The sequence below is a fragment of the Corvus moneduloides genome, chromosome 11 (genome assembly GCF_009650955.1).
Source record: "Corvus moneduloides isolate bCorMon1 chromosome 11, bCorMon1.pri, whole genome shotgun sequence".
NCBI lineage: Eukaryota > Metazoa > Chordata > Aves > Passeriformes > Corvidae > Corvus > Corvus moneduloides.
The window spans coordinates 5,023,863-5,040,447 of record NC_045486.1 but is presented as its reverse complement, the minus strand read 5'-3'; the positions used below and the strand labels follow the sequence as shown (position 1 = coordinate 5,040,447).

At 43.5% G+C, this 16,585-nt stretch overlaps 1 protein-coding gene across 19 annotated transcripts in view; it reads right to left on the bottom strand.

The window, feature by feature from the left end:
- The window catches only part of FOXP1 (forkhead box P1), a 383,544-nt gene that overhangs the window by 5,179 nt on the left and 361,780 nt on the right, over positions 1-16,585 (bottom strand). For 14 of the 19 annotated variants that reach the window (XM_032121320.1, XM_032121318.1, XM_032121319.1 and 11 more), the window contains 4 exons: positions 12,404-12,525; positions 10,265-10,334; positions 8,315-8,353; positions 6,480-6,646 (listed from right to left, as the gene is read on the bottom strand). In XM_032121320.1, coding sequence (XP_031977211.1) covers positions 6,480-6,646; positions 8,315-8,353; positions 10,265-10,334; positions 12,404-12,525 — 398 coding nt within the window. Of the gene's footprint in view, positions 1-6,479; positions 6,647-8,314; positions 8,354-10,264; positions 10,335-12,403; positions 12,526-16,585 lie in introns of those variants that run through there. The other 5 variants (XM_032121329.1, XM_032121330.1, XM_032121336.1 and 2 more) reach the window with 2 other exon arrangements.

Below are 16,585 nucleotides of genomic sequence, written 5' to 3'. Positions count from 1 at the left end.
GAAAAATTTCTTCACTGAAAGAGTGACCGAACACTGGAACAGGCTGCCCAGGGGAGTGATGCAGTCACTGCCCCCAGAAGCACTCAGAAAACATGTGGATGTGGCACTTAAAACATGGGTTAGTGGTGGGCTTGACAGTGTTGGGTTAATGGCTGGACTCAATGATCCTAAAGGGCTTTTCCAAGCTTAATGATTCTAAGATTCCATGAAGGCTATGCCAGGCAGGCAGCACTCAGCTTCCCCGGGAAAACACTGTGGGAGGAGCACCTCGATAGGGTTTCCGTCTTGGGATCGAGAGCAAACGCTCTCAGCTGACACGTTAAGTTAATATGATCTTTGGATAAATAAGTGGAATACGCATCCGAAGGGGAAGGCAGCGGCCTGCCAAGGCCTCCGCGCGGCGCAGGCTGGGCTAATCATCCTCGCTGTGTGTGCAGCGTCTCTCGTTAACATGCAGAACCTGTGAGACAACTCTCCAGAGGACGACCCCAAGTGAGGTTCTATCATTAATCAACTTCAAGCAAACACAGCAAAGAGACACCATGATACATGCTTTAAACTCCAAATTAATGCATATTTTTACAAACTGTCAATAAGGGAAGAAAAGCCCTGCCAGGAAACACAAACAGAGAGGAAAAGGCTCGCTCAACACAACAATATGATAAGAAAGCACAGTCCTAACGAGAATAATAACACTGTCAGCTGTAAACAAGGCAGAACATGATCCCCAGCTCATGGTGGGCACAAGGATGTACTAAAGAGATGAGATCTGCCAAATTTCTCATTACAGCAAAGCACATGAATAACCCGCAGGGGAATGGGGCTTGGTCATTCAAAATGGGTATGATAACAATTGAAAAATGTTGTTCGTAAATCATATTTACAACAAATCCTATACAAATACAAATTACCTTTTTTTACCTCTTTTTTTTTTTTTTTGTTCAGCAGCTTTTGAAATGTAAAGTAGCTATGTGAGTCAATAGTGTCTTGTTGGTGGGACTTTATAGGAAACTAGGATTTTATTGACATTACCAAGTATTAATAATGCGACACAGCGATGGAGACCCTGTTTGCTTCCTAAATAATTGATGTTGTAGGCAATCCCTTAAAATAAAGTGTTAATGAGTTCAAGTCTCACTCTCTCATTGAGTTGATATCCACCCTCCGAGACTCTTGTTTTTTTCTCTTTGCAGGCTGATTTAACCCTTTCACATACGCATCATGAACACATAACCTGAAGTACACACCTTCACTGTAAGAACTTTTTCTCTGCTTGCACAGATTTGCTTTAAAATTAATGATTTAAAATAGCTGCATTGTATTTTGTTTTGTGTGGATAGGAACAACAACACTGTTTGTACTCCACTGCACGGACAGACAACAAGGATAAATCACTGAGTAGAGAAGATGTACTTAGCATCCACAGACAGACCAAAGCCAGCCTTGCCTACTTCAAGTGAGTCAGCTGTACCCTTGTACCCTATTTATTTATTTAGGCTTGAGCCCAGATCAGTTTAGGAAGCATCCAATTTGCTGACTACAGACAATTCTTATGTGAGCTGCGAATGCCTTTCAAGTCCCTGCATGTTTCAGCTCCTTGAGTTGTAAAGTGCTGGATCAATACTTGAGTATTAACTGCACCTTCCAACTCATCCAAAGGAACAGTGGGGAGAAGTGATGCAGTACCCATGTACACACACCTTCTCCCTTCAAATTCACTAATAAGTTATCCTATCAATACACTTCTGTAAGTGAGGAGGTTCCTCTGCATGTCATGCAGTTTTTGAAAAAATTACACACGGAGAGCACTGCTCATACAATTTTAACCTAACTAGTGAAAAAGGAGGGGTAAAGAAAAGACTGGAAGGAGACAAGTCAAGGATGAGAAGTCAAGAATTGGCAAATTGGCAAGAATTGGTTTAAGAAGTCTCACAAGCAGACTGTCACGTTGGAGGTGTGCACGTGCTACCTGTCCCAGCAGCTCAGGGCCTCAGTGAATATTAAACTATGCTGAATACCTGCAACTAGAAAAACTTATATTATGAATAGGCTGTGGGGCCCCGAAAAAACATGAAATGAAAAACAGAAGAAAAAGGGGGAAAGAGCAGCTGCACTGAGAGCCCAATAAAGCCTGTGCTACCCGGCCTTTATGGCAGTGATCTTTTTTACTGATGTTTTAATGTCAAAGTCTTGCTTTTTTGCTTTCTGGTTTTGATGCTGCTGCTGCTGCTGGGCTTATTTATTTTTTTAAAGCATTATTTTTGAAAACACAGAAGGGAAATTTTCAAAGGGGAGAGGAGAGCATGTCTCATGCAGTGGAGAGGCCTTGGTACACGGACTGGAGTTTCTCCAAAGGCTTCCCGGTGTCCCAATGCATCCCCACCACCTTAGGTGCCAGCAGGTTAGACAGGTGCTCACTGTGCCCACCACCACTCAAAGTGCTGTGAAAGCTCATTCAAACGTCCTCAAACCTTTCCAAAGCAAACTCTGCCCCTCTTCTGGTTTTGTTGTGAAACCAGGTGGTTTTAACTGAGGTTCTCTGTTGGAGTGAAAGCTCCTCTGGACTCAGGCCAAGAGGAAAGCCAAAGCACAGGAGTTGAATTAAAACCTTTGGAGAAGCTGAGATACATGAACCCACACCAAAGTGAAATAGAAATATGGATCTTTAACTTTTAGTAGAAATATATGCTAAGTGCCTTAAACATTAAAAAACTGTAGCAGAGACCTTAAACACAGTTCTTACTGCAGCAGTGTTACCTTTTCACAGAATTTCTTTACTTTAGACAAAATATAGATAGAATTACACTGTACACATTTTTTAGACAGAGTGTTCACATAAACATTAAGAGCTGATAGAAACTGTACACACGAATCTGTGTAATACCTATGTCACACTTGTGTAAGGCTTATGATTGTTAGAATTAAACCAGGATAGGTTAAGAAAGGAAAACTAGAATAGTGTGTTAATCTTATTGGTCAATTAACAAATATAATCCACACTTCTGTAAGAAAAAAAATATAGAGGAAATTAGAAGAAGCAGCTGTTTTCTGCCTGGTGTTTGCTGTTGCTGCTTGGCTTTATCATGTAACCCCCTTGAACTCTGCCTTCAAGACAGCTGTGAGACTATGAAATAAAGAACTTAGCAGAACAGCAGCCTCCTCTGCTCTTTTACCCTGGTCCGAGATGGAAGGGTATCCCATCAAAAGCTCAACAGTTCTCTTTGAGGTTTGGTGTGATTCCCAGAGGTCAAAAAACAAAACTTGAGGTGTGAGAAGCAACAGAAGTTACCAAAAGCTGTGCTCGATCCTGGGTGAGACAAAGCCAGAGAGGGCCACAAAGCCATAGGGAGCAGAGTCACACCAGCCTCCCCCAGCACCTCACATGTTGCACAAACATCAGACAGCGAGCTTGGCAAAACCTCTATCCCCTAAATGAGGAGGTTATCTCAGTAACACACCCCCCAAGGGAGAGAGTTGCAAGGAAAACAATGCCAAAAAATTCCAACTCCTTGTGTATTCTGTCAGCTGTAACCACAAAATGGCATGTGAGGAGGTAGCCGTCCAGAATCCATGATTTTTCTCAAACGTTTTTGAGCAACTGAAATAAATAAGCTTAAATAATCTTGAAGGCAAAGGGAGACTTTCATAACCTCTCAAGTAAGTCTGAATTTCTATTTACCACCCCACCAAATCCTCAAATTGAGGAAGGAAAACTTCCTTTAGAGACTGAAGAATTCAGTCTGCTGAATTACAGAAAAGGTAAATGCTGGGTTAAGCAAAAAGAAAAAGAATGGGGGGGAGGAAAGAAGGCAAAGAAAAGAAAGGGTTTCCCATTTCTGTTTTTATAGCAGCAGAAATTCAGCACATTCCTTTTAAGTAGATGCCTGGGACTCCAGAAGGGGTTAACAATAAATAACCTTGCTGAACACAGATTCCCCTTCTTTTCACATCTGAGTAATTCTTTTGTTTGTCCACTCTGGGAACAGAGGAGTTTTTAATAAAGCTGACTGTTGTTTAAAGCCACTGAGTTCTGGTGGTGCACACAGCATGGAGTAGTTTGCTTTGTGGCTACCTTTGGAGCATATCAGGATGAAAGTGTTATGTCCCCAAGCTGTAATTATGCGACTACTTTCTAGTGGTTCAAAAGGAGGGAGAGAGAAGGGAAAAAACCCACCCTAGCTGTGGTTCAATGTGTCATAAAAAGGGAACGAATGAGCGGTAATAAGACTTCAGCTGAAGTGTTAGACTTCTTAGCTGTCATGTTAACAAGGTCCTTTAAACCTTACAATAAAGTTTAAAGCTTGATTTCTTCTAATATACTGAAATTGTTTAAAAAATAACTCGCATTATGACAAGGAAATCTGTTCTGAGAAAAAAAATGAACACGTTGTTAACAAAGCACGAGCATGGAAAATAAAAAGGCTTCACAGCGTCTGGAAAGTCACTGTTGACTCATGATTTTATTTAGTAAACAGGGTAAACCCCATGACGTGTGAATGGTGTTCTGGCTTTAGATCCCTTCAAACTACTTAGAAACACCATTAGAACGGGGAGGCTCTGAGGCCGGGATTGGAACATCACCCGGCCACATTTTACTTAAGCAGAAAGAAATGTTCAGCAGAGAACACATATATTATCAATTCTGAGGAAATGAAAACACTCAGGAAACAATCATTTCCATATTACAACAGAAAATTGGATTTTCTGGTGAATAATGAAAATGAGTCATCACTCCCCCCGACCTCCTCTCTCTCCACTATTTGTTCTGTGCCCCTCACCTTGGTATCAATGTGCTAAGAAATGATTATTAAGTGCAGCAAAGGCCACAGCTATGCACGGTTCTGGAAGATGTCCTAGCCTGTTTCAACTTGGTTATTTTTCCCTCCTCTCAGTCTCTTCAAAGACAAGGAAACCTTAGGTGAAATGAGAAGTGCATGAACTGCACTAGCCTTGAACTTACTAAAAGATAATTACTTGGATTAACGCAACATCATAAACGTTCATCCTTGTCTGTTAGGCCAGGAGAAACCCTTGGGAGAAGTCTTGTTTCTGGAGAAAAGCCATGTCCCTCCATTCCTCCTCCACGCCGGCCCCGCATGGTCACGGGCAGAGGATAACGAATTGTGACTAAAACTGCCTGGAGATGAATCCGTCTGTGAGAGACGGAAAGTGTGTCATGCAACGTTACTTTGGGAGAGATAATTAATACTGCACAAACAATCACTGGAAAAGCTAAACACATTATTTGAATGTTTTGAAGCAAATGGTAAAAGACAATGTTTAAATTAATTATTAATTAAAAATGAATGTTGCCATCTTTAAAGATTTTTTTTTCAAAGCACTTTGTGCACTGATTTAAAAAGCTGCAATATCAAAGTATCCAGAGCCTCAGATTCCTTCGTGCCCCCTCCCCTCTGACAACACATTATGCAGGTGGGAAACTTTTTTGCCATTAAATGCTAATTAGTTTCACAACTAATTACTACCGTCGTATTAGGTTAATGTTTTTTCTACTTTCTGATTTAGACTTACTTTTGTAAATCCCTTATTCAAATTACTTTGAAGTAAAAGACTACAAATTAGTTCTCTTTTTAATGTGTAATGTGAGCCCTGCTGAGCCAGCCAGTAATTTTACAGGCTGTTTTAAGGAGCAGGGGGAAGACGGGCAGCACGGTCACTCACAGGTACCCAACTGCTTCTCCGCGCTTTTGGGAACGACAGGACTTGTAAACTCCGGCTTCCTCACCAGCCGCCAATTACCCAGCGTGTGATGTGAGGGGAGGGGGGAGTTTACAGCTTTGCAAACTCACTCCATCACCCCATAAATACCGCACACACCCATCGGGGCATCACACCCTTCCTGCCTTACCCTTTCCTGCGCCTGCCCGCTGCCCGGGTGCCGCTCACGTTGAGCAGGGCCGGCAAGCCCCCGTCACTTCGTGTGGTTATAGACGCGCTCATTACACCGCCGTCTGTTGCTGTAATGCCCCTATTAATTCTCCTTTTGGTATTTTAAGAGCAATCTATAAATCACACAGACCTTCATGTTAATGCTTAGCAAGACCGTTTTGTGTTGAGTGGTTTTTTTTGGACGCACCAAACAAGCCCATTTCCCAGCTCTGCCCAATGGGCTGTGCTCATCACGTAGACTGCGGGGGACAGAAATCACAGGTTTTCTCCAAGAAACGTAGTTGCCTATGAGATTTTGCAAGGTTTAAAGAAGAGAATTGCAAACAAGTGAACAATTTTATAGCCCTGTGTGCTTCTTGGACTGGACTGAGCTGATCAGTTTTATGTGGAAACTGGTAAATGGCTCTTTTATGTTCTAATCACCCTAAGCATGTCCCCAGATGGAGGTAGATGTCTGCTCCTGCTGCTCCAACCATGAAGCTCAGGAAGGAGCCAGGAGTCTCCAGAGTGACCCTTGAGCAGATGGAAAGACAAGACCTAGAGCCAGCATGCGCTTCTGCCGTACTTACATCGCTTGCATAGGGGAACGTCCTGGACTGCTGTCACTCCCGTTACTGTTCGTATGCTCCATTGCACCATTGAGCTCTTCCCTCATCGCACTGGCTAAATTGCCCAGAGTGGGATTTCCCATGGAAGCAGTAGTGTATAGAGGTATACTGTTCTCAGCCATTGAAGCCTGCCAAGGACACAAACAAATCCATGAAGAGCCATGACTAACGTTTTTATACATTGCACAACACACTCGCTTGTTCCAAAACATTCTCCACATCTACATTATTTGCAATTACAGGTTCTTTTAAATATTGTACTTTCTGATAGGTATTACCCTGGTTCCATCAAGGGAAATTTAACATCATTTAGATCTGGGTTTAAGGATTCATAGCTGTATTGGCTTATAACGGGATGGAGCTTTCCATTCCCTATTTGGAATTACACCCCCTGGAAAAAAGAAAATGTCCTTTCTCTATTTTTGCTTCATGAAATTATGTTTGGGGCTTTGGGGTATTTTTTGTGGCTTAGGTTTGGGCTTTGTTTCTAATGAAATGGGGAAAAAAATTCGAACTGGCTCAGCTGGTAATTCTTTCCCACTGGAATGAGTGGGCACCAAGCAGGAGCACAGCATCACCGAGTTTGGTTTTCCTTGGGACATGTGTGAGGCTGCCATCAGCACTAACTGGATCAGAGCTGCACCAATCTACCTGGGAACTGAACCACTCCATGTGGAATTTTTTTAAACCTCACCAACTCAATTCCTACCTTACAGGTCTGACTATTTTATTTTGATTTTTCCCTTTGTTCTAAGGAAACACCATGCAGCGGCACACTGGAGTTAACTTTCTAAGTGGAAATCTTTGTAGGAAGAGAATGAACTGTTAAATATTTTCCTTCTGATTCCCATCGTTCTGCCTGCTAATATTTACTGTGTGTCAGCATTAGCTCATGTTGACAGCACAGTCCCGGCCCGGCGCAGCAGCGGTGGGAACGCAGAAACCTCGAGCCCCGGAGGAGCCCAGTGTTTGGTGGGGATGGGAGGCACTGGAACGGGAGGGAGGCACAGGGATGAGAGGCACAGCTTTCCAACGCTGTAGCATCCAAGGACTGGAAGGACATTTAGCCATTTCATCCATCCCAAATGGATGCAGCTGACATCATCTGTGGCTCTCTAAACTGTGTCAGCACCGGGCAGCCACAGACGCTGGCTCGGCAGTGCTTGACCTGCGCTGGGAAGAGGTCAGCTGGCTGCAGTGGCCAAGCAAAAAAATTCATCAGGCTGGGTCTGCATGATGCAAACCTGGCCTGTGGGAGGGGAATCCATGCAAACGTACTCCCCACCAAACGCTCTTGCCTGCTCCTAATTCCTGGACAAAACTCCTCACTTGCTGCCAAGCCGGCAGTTCTTCCCAGGCGAGCACAGCCAGAGACAGAGTGGGGGGAGATGGGATGGGAGGGCAGGACCAGCCCTCACTGCAGCATCTCCAGGAGCACGGCCCCTTTTATTCTTCCTTACGTTGACCTCTCCATGTGCAGCCCTATGTGTCACACGTGATTACAAAAGCTATTCTAACGGGGAGGATTATTTTTATCTTCTTGATTCAACAACCGGCAAACTCATTGTGATTAGGGGATGCAAAGAATGGTTCACATTTCCTGCACTTGGCAAAATAATGACTCAAGTTCTTCACCCACAGTGATAACTTGTAATTGCAGTAAAGCAATTTACTGGGGGAGAGGTGGGACACAAGGAGTATCTGCTAGAAGACAGTAATAGGGGACGGGGTGTTTTGGGAGCCCCTGTTGACCCGCTGGCAAAAGAGAGAACTGGTGAGAGCTGGAGTCCCCGTACCTTCCACAGACAGAGGGGGGAGAGAGCTGCTTCTTCTCCCTGGCCATGAGGGAAAACAGATAGAGGACATGTCAGCAGGGTCTGGGTGAAGGAGAGGGGTGGCTGTCACCCCACAGGAAAAGACACCATGCTGGTGGCACACAGCCCCCCGTGCAGACCCCGTGGTGCTCACAGGAATGTGCAAGGAGCAGGCCTTCCCAGAGCCCACAAAAGCCGGGGGGAACACTGCTCATCAAGTATTAATTAGACTGAATGTAGGCCTTGGCAGGCAAGGCAGCCTTGTGTCCTAGAGGAATTTGTTGCCCAAGTGAGGTCTGAACTGCCCACAAGGCAGTGGCCACCCACATTATTTGCCCAGACCCTCTACAGCCCCAGATAACCCACCGGGACTTTGACTCCAAAATCCAATGGCGGGGAGAGAAATGTGGAACCTGCTGGTTTATTTTCACCCTAAAAGAGGACCTGCCTCAGTGCAATGGTTATTATTCACCCCCACTTATTAGAGGGGTTACAGTGGTAGCAAATCTGGCCAAGGCTCCTCTCTCCATCAGCTCAGAGCACACGATGCTATGGGGGGCACGAGGACATGGCGCTCTCAGGAAAAGTGGGGAATGGAAACAGTTTGGAGGTTATCACGAAAGACAAGAATGGATGGAGATGACGACAACGACATGTGTTTCAGAAATAAAACACGAACAGTTCCATATGATAAGCATATTAATTGAAATTAGTCACATAGTTAACAATGTGAAGAAATGCAGGATCATTTCATTTTTGCCTTTCAGCCTCATGAATGCAAAATGTGCTTGTAATCTTAATACTATTCAGGAGACAAAGCAGTCTTTAAAAATCACACTTCACAAGACTCAAGGGAAAATAAGGTACTAATGAATGGTATTTACAGTTGCTTCATTTAAACATGCTTTCCTGGGTTTTGCAGGAGTTACTGCATAAACTCAAAAAATTAGAAGAAAGGTAAAACATCATTTTCCTCCTAATAATCTGTTTCTTGGTTCTGAAAAGAGAAGTCTGCTAAACCTTCCACAAAACATGACTGCCCAAGCAAATACCCATGGCATCAGTGAACTTCTTGAGAGGTGACCCCCAGGAATTACCTGGGGGGCAACCATGCATGGTGTTGCCTTCTGGATTCATTTATAATATATAGAAACCAGGTTTGAACCCCCCCCCCAAACACACAGACCCCACTACAAATCACGGCATGGTAATGCATTTGCATCTTTGGTTTATACAGCAAATTTACCTAGGGTTTTTGAGGTAAAAATTTGACTCAGGAATTTGCTGAAAGGGGAAAAAGGGCACCAGAAAAAGGGCTGGAGACACGGACACTTTTAGGCTGCAAGTTATTAATTCTGTACCCACACTTTGTGTATTTCTGCATCGTGAAAAAACAGAATTTTTGTCTTACTATTACAGTTTAAACCAATAAAAATGATCTTTTCTTTTCTATAGGAATCGCGCCGTTTATTTTTTACCAACAATAGGAAGATATGCAAAAATAGCCCTTAAAAGAAAAGGGGGAAAAAATGATCTGCTTTCTCTTTAAAGCCATGAACAATAGAAGGTCACGTGCCGCAGTATCCTATCATTCAGCACATTAATAGCTGTGCTAGAGTAATTACACTTGTGGTATTTTTGCCTCAAGTGAAATTCTGAAATAAGAGGATGGAAATTATGATACTGCTGATAAATATTAATAAGTGAACTTTTAATTTTTTTGCCACAATATTCAAAATGCTAAGCATCTAGCTAATGCTGAAGCAGCCTGATATGTGTTTGCCTCCAGGGACTATGATGCTTTATGCACTTAAGAAAAAAGTTTAACGGAATTAAAATTTAATATCTAATTAGAGCAAGGCTAATATATTTTGAAATGAGTGGGGAAGACACACGCCTCTGTTGCATATTTGCTACAGTCATTAATCTTACCTGTAAAGCAGCATTGAGAGGTGTGCAGTAGGTGTGGCTGGTCTGTATGTTTTTAATAAGAGAAGGGTTACTGCATAAGAAAAACATAAAAAGGAGAGTTAAATGCAACCAACTTCTGTGCGAGTGTTTCAAGCACGTAATGCTTCCTCCCCCACCAGAAAACTAGAGCTGAGACTGGTTTTCCATACGAGTTCTCTTTCGTGTCTCTTTTTTTTTTTTTTTTTTTTTTAATTTAAAGAAAATATCTGAGTTTTCGGCTATGGTTATCATATTTGCCTTTACTAAATAAGGAACATCATTATCTCTTGACGTTACCTCGCCATGTGTTCTACTACCCTGCGTTAGTGGCACATCTTGGCATCTCTGCTCATTTTAGCTGTGTTCAGGAGAAATTCTCCAATTTTCGTCGTGTCTGGGAGCCCGTTACCAAGTGAAGGTCCATCATGAGGAGGCAATGATCAAAAGCATCACGGGACATTTTAAACTCTGCTTCATTCAAATGACTCTCCAAGTTGCTGGCAGCGGAGTCTCTCCCAGTGGAGGGGGGCACCACGATGAGAAAGGATTTATTTGATCGATGTTATTCCCTGCCATGCCAACGGCCATGGTGAGGGGCTGCCCACACCATCACCCCAAGCAGCCCGTGGGCAAGGAGGCACGAGGGCAGGCAGCCCACAGAAACCACCACACTGCCCTAAAAGCCTTTTTTAGTAAAAAATATTCTGGTGTGCTATTTTGGACCCTTATTTTTGTCAACTTTACATAAGGGACCAGATTTGAGGAAAAGGAATGGGGACCATATGCGTTCTCTCTTTAGGAGGCATCCCAATATCATGGTTCCATCGGGAGATTAAAATAATGAAATAGAGACTAGGTAAAAAAATGCCCATGCAAAGCATCTCCCAAAAGTTTTATCACTCACTGGGCATGTTTTTATTTTAATTTTATTAATGTGGGAATAAATTATGGTGAGCAGAGTCTTAACTGAGCCCCTTGAACAGGGACCAGCAAGGATCAGTTGTCCAGGACAGATGGCCTTCGAGTAAAGGTCAAAGAAAATTCCTCTGGGAAGCCCAGGAATATTGGTGCGTGGTTGCTGGTAGGCACACGATGGCCTGTTGATAATCTTTACAGCTGGTCTCACTGCATTTTCAAACTCTTTAAAGTGAATTCAGCATTTCTGTCTCGTAAGTACCTTACTTTTCTTGATTAGGAGTTGCAAAACAAAGCATACAATTGAAAGCAAAGGAAAATATCAGAATTAAAACTTATCTGAAGCCTTTCCTGGCATATATCTGTCTTCCTGACACGTCTACAGCAGCATATCTGCGCTAGCGTGGATAATTATCTTAGTCTACATTGCTCTATAAATAAATGCTTTAACAAACATGTCAAAGTAGAGTTATTACTACAGGCATTTGGATTATCAGAGTAGGACACACAAAATACACATAACAACCAAAAATCTAGTTTCTTTAGCAGCAAAGGTGATGTCACTATTTTGTGAAATGCAAGTCTACATGAGATGGGTAAATCATGCAAAGCAAAGCAACAGCAGAAAAAAAAAATTAAAGCAAGTAAAAGCTCTTACTGTGCAACAAGCTCGCCAAAGTTTTCATCAGGGCAGTATTTTCGAGGACGGCCTCGTTGAATATGACGGCCACGTTTAAACTCTTCATCATCAACAGTCCAAAAGGACCCAAACTCATCCTCTACTCTGATAAAGCACTTATGCAGTGAGAGGTTGGTGCGAATGGCACCCTGGGACAAGAGCAGCAGCAAAGGAGATGAAGTGGAAACAAAGGGACACGGGATCGGGGACAGAACAGACATCAAATACAAGGAAAAGGAAAAAGAAAATAAAATGCAATAAGCATAAGCAAATGGTTTGTGAGGGTTAATATGCATTGCCACCTAAAAGCTACTAGCATGTGATGCAACAAACACCAAGCAAGCAGGGTCAGGGTACTGGTGGGCATACAAACAGTAGTGATGAGATGTTTGTCTTGGTTTCCCTTAACTGAGACAATGTGAAACCACCTGTGGTTGGTCTAACACCAGCTAGCAGCCAAAAGCCTCTACGTTAAACTGTAAGCATGATCCGAGCTAGGCTAAGAAGTTCAAACATGGTGGACATACCCACTGATCTTTTGTGGCCTTCGTTTTTGGAACTCTAGTTCATCCACTGTCCATACTGCCCCTTTAACGTTTTCTACTCGCACAAAACACTTGTGAAGACTAAGATTATGACGCACTGCATTCTGCAGCAAGTATAAAAGAGAAAACATTCAAAAACCTTCTATGAGAAAATGCTCATCATTGTCCAAGAACAGCAGCAGCACAGTCAGCTTGACAGTTCTCATTTTGCAATGTTAAGCCCCTTCCCCTCCCCGCACCCGCTTGCTTTCCCAGGCTCTTTACATCTTATTTTGCAAAGACAAAATAAATATGAAAGCTTAAACCCAAGATTAAAAATTCACATTATTCTTATCAATTATCCCCAGTGTGACTGAGAACAGCCACTATTTTAAGCATGCATGTTGTAGAATACAGCACATTTCATACAGAACACAAGAGGAACATTGCTTAGACTTTTTCAAAACAAATATATACTCTCTGCAAAAAGAAATTTCTCCCCTCCTGGAAAAGAAAGCAGTTAGAAAGAACAGAAAAGATTTTACATTAGTACAGTCGACTGGATTTAGCTGTGAGGCGCAGGAGCTGGTGTTGCTGTGGTTTCCCACAGCTGGGCTAATGTGATTCAGGTGCTGCACCTCCCTCCACACCCACAGCACGGGCCAGGGGCTCGGCAGCACCCCACCGGCCGGCCGGCACCAACTCCTGCCTCCACAGCTTGCTCTTATATGGAAGTTGGCTCCTATTTCTGGCAGACTACTGTAGTGACTGATCTGAGCCTCTGCCAAGTGAAAACATGAGGAGGGCTCTCTGAAACAAAGTGGTAATATCCCCACAGCTCATCACCCAGAGCGACCTGTGCTCATGGCATCCGATGCCCGGACGTCCACCCTGAAGCTCGGCACTGGGAAGGATGAGCACGGCCAACCCCTCCAGTGTGCTGAGACACAACGAGACACCTCTCTAAGGCATGGCAAGCTGTTGGCTTTTCTGCCCCTGCTCCCTCTGACACGGTGCTGAGAGCCTTATTATTCCTCAAATGGAGTGCTATGCTTTGTCCCCGCTTCAGGAGTTTCCTGAGCAAATGCCCTGCAACAGTTGGACCCAGTGGTCTTAAAGGTTTTTCCAACCTAAAAGACTCTTCAAAGCCATTGTTCATGGAATTCATAGGAATTTGTACATGGAGCTTGTTCCCAGTGCTGCTGAAAGGGGCTTGGGAAACAGGAAAAACAGAAGAAGCCATTTGCTGAAAATCTGCAGGCGAACAAACTCCATCCTCACTGGCACCATTGATTCAGTCAATCTGGTTGACTCGTTAGCAGGCACAAAGCCAGCCAAACACATGGCCTGGGTCTAGGCAACCAGGAGATGACAATTTTTTTTTCCTTCCGACATCATCCTCTCCTTTTTTTTCACGAACATGGGGTCTGGATAGTGAAAAGGGAGCTCTAATTGTGAATGTCTAAATCCCTGTGCAAACAAAGGGTAGCACAGAGCATTTGTCATGTAAATCAGGAAGCAGTGGAGTGTGTGCTGGGAGGGGAAGGCAAAGAGTCTTCTGCTCCTTCTCCAATTCCCTGCCATGCCTAGTGCAGTCTCCACATTCCCACCCTGGTAGGAGTGGAAGATTTGGGGTTTGAGCTGCCTTTGCTCAGCAGATGCTTGAGTGCAAACACATCTCCTCTGGCTGTAGGTGCCTGATGCAGGCACTTCAGCTTTCCCACAACCATCTGCATCTGAACTGGTGAAACAGTAAACCTTGAATATGCTTTTCCTCTCAGCAAGGCAGAAATCTAGCAGAAAGTCAACCTGTCCATCAGGCCTGCTTCCCTCTGCCCTTATTTTCTTCTTCCTGCTCTTATTTTTCATGGGATTTTTTTCCCCTCCCACCTCTTCCAGATTTCAGTACTGTTGACTTTTTGGCAAAATCCCTGATTTTGAGGTGGAGGAAAAACATGTAAACGCCCCACACCTTACGAGATGAAATCAGCCAGCTCAGCAACTGCTGGTGGGTGCCGTGCTAGTGCAACCCGACACAGGGCTGCTGGCCCACATCTGGGTAACTCAGGCAGTTTCCTGTGAAAATGGGAACACTGTCAAGTCTGGAACGAAATGTAAGAATAATAATGCTATTTCCCCCAGTGAAAGCTGATCTTGTGGTTCATACAGCAGTTGATCAAACGCACAAGGCAAAACCCAGCAAAGGGAGTCCTCAGAGTTTGTAAATAGTCTCTAAAGACAGGGTTGAGCAGAAATATTTGTGTTTTTCTTTAAATAAATTTAATGCTGGAGAAATACTTTACAGACTGTTCTTGTTCTCTTGAAGTCCATTTGCAACTAATGGTTAAGGCTGGGGGACAGGGCTCTTGCTGGGTATGCTGAGACAGAGAAGTTGAATATTTACAAGACATCCATGAAGTGTGTTGCCTTCATTTTCTATTTTCCATGTGATCACTTATTTAAGTAGTTCATGCCAGAAAAAAATTGTTGTGTTTCTCCTGCCTCTGGATACTTGCTATCTAACAGTTTTATTTGAACAATACCCCAATGTGTCAGAGCCACACCTGCAGCCTGTGCCTCATGGCTGTGACTCAGTGCCAGCAAATTACTCCAAAAAATAAAAGCAAACAGACATTGCCTCTGACCTGTCTGAACCAGTTCACAGTGCTCCCCCAGCAATCAGCTTAACAGAAAAATTAGGAGCTATTATTGTAAGATTATATATTTACCTTGTTAAAAATATTTGTATGCAAGCCACTTTTGCAGAAAAATTACCCTGAACATGCTTCAATGTAGTAAATGAAAGGGTTTGTTATTTTAATAACTGCTCAGGCTCTGCCGTACTGCATTTTGGGAAAGCGGTTCATTTTTTAAAGGTCTTTATTCTTGCACTCTTCTGTGTTTTTGAAATAGGGCTCAGGGAAGATTGTCTACACCAAACCCTGACCCTAAACTTGGGGAACAGTGACCCAAATGACCCCTAAGCATTAGCTGAAGGTGGGCACAAATCAGCACATATATATTCAAATTATTCTGATTCTGCAATTAGCCCCTTGTGCTCGTTCTGCGCCCCGTGGGCTTCCCATCATGCCAATCCAGAGCTGCATTTTCATCCCTGCTGTTCCTGGGGGCTGGCAGAAATCTGAGCAGTCTCCTGCACAAAATCTGCACTACTCTAACCAGTTGTCTATTTTGCTGGCATTGGTGGATGTGGGGGTGAAGTTTTTCTTTCCTGTTACATGAAGCAGGACCTGGACACCTGCAAAAGGTCAAGGTGTCCAAGAAGGGGGTCTCCAAATGGCACCTGCCTCCCTGGGACTCCCAGTGCCCTTCTACAAGCCTGAGAATCTGCAGCTCAGCCTCTCTGCTCCTCTTCTGTATCTGCACTGGCTCCTGGGACTGGATTTTATGGGATGCCGAAAGCTAATTCCCAAAACTAGCCCCACAGAAGATATAGCCAGGACTGCCTGCTGCCTTCTTCCACTCCTCCCTCCACTTCCCTTTGCTGCTGGAACTAAATAGGATTTTTACTTTAGCACCCACACCGGCAGCTGCTGAAAAGTCCTACTGGAACCACCCCAGGAGCAAAAGACAGGCAGGTCTAAAAGGATCTTAAATCAGGGAAAGTTAATTTCCTTTCTGGATAGTAAGGAAGCTGCGAAGTTAAACACTGCTCATGTTTTCCAACTGCAGGGAAGAATAAAAGCAGCAATCACATAAAGTTTTCCTGAACTTGAGAGCTTCTAGACCAGGACTGAAAATGTACAAAATTGTGCTGGGATCTGAATGAAACGGAAACCATGCCACTAAAAACCAAGCTAACTTCCAAGGACCATTTTTAGCTCCATCCGCTGAAGGAATTAATCCTAAATGCAGGCTGGGACAGGAAAAACAGAAAGAACTGATGGAACAGCATGTATGGGACCTATTCAATACAACCTGGTCATTTGAAGTTGTTTGAGAACAACAGAGCTGTCTGGATTAAGAGAGATTCCAAACACCAGGGTACAGTTTTTACAGCAACACAACATCCTGTTATTTGATTCATTCATTTGTGATTGCACTAGATTCAGAAGCCAATATGACTATTAAAGTGCTGTATATAAAGTGAAAGAGTGGCCCCCCAAAATACAGAATAAAATTAACTCTTATCTCTCTAACAGTCTTATCTCTTATCTAACAGTA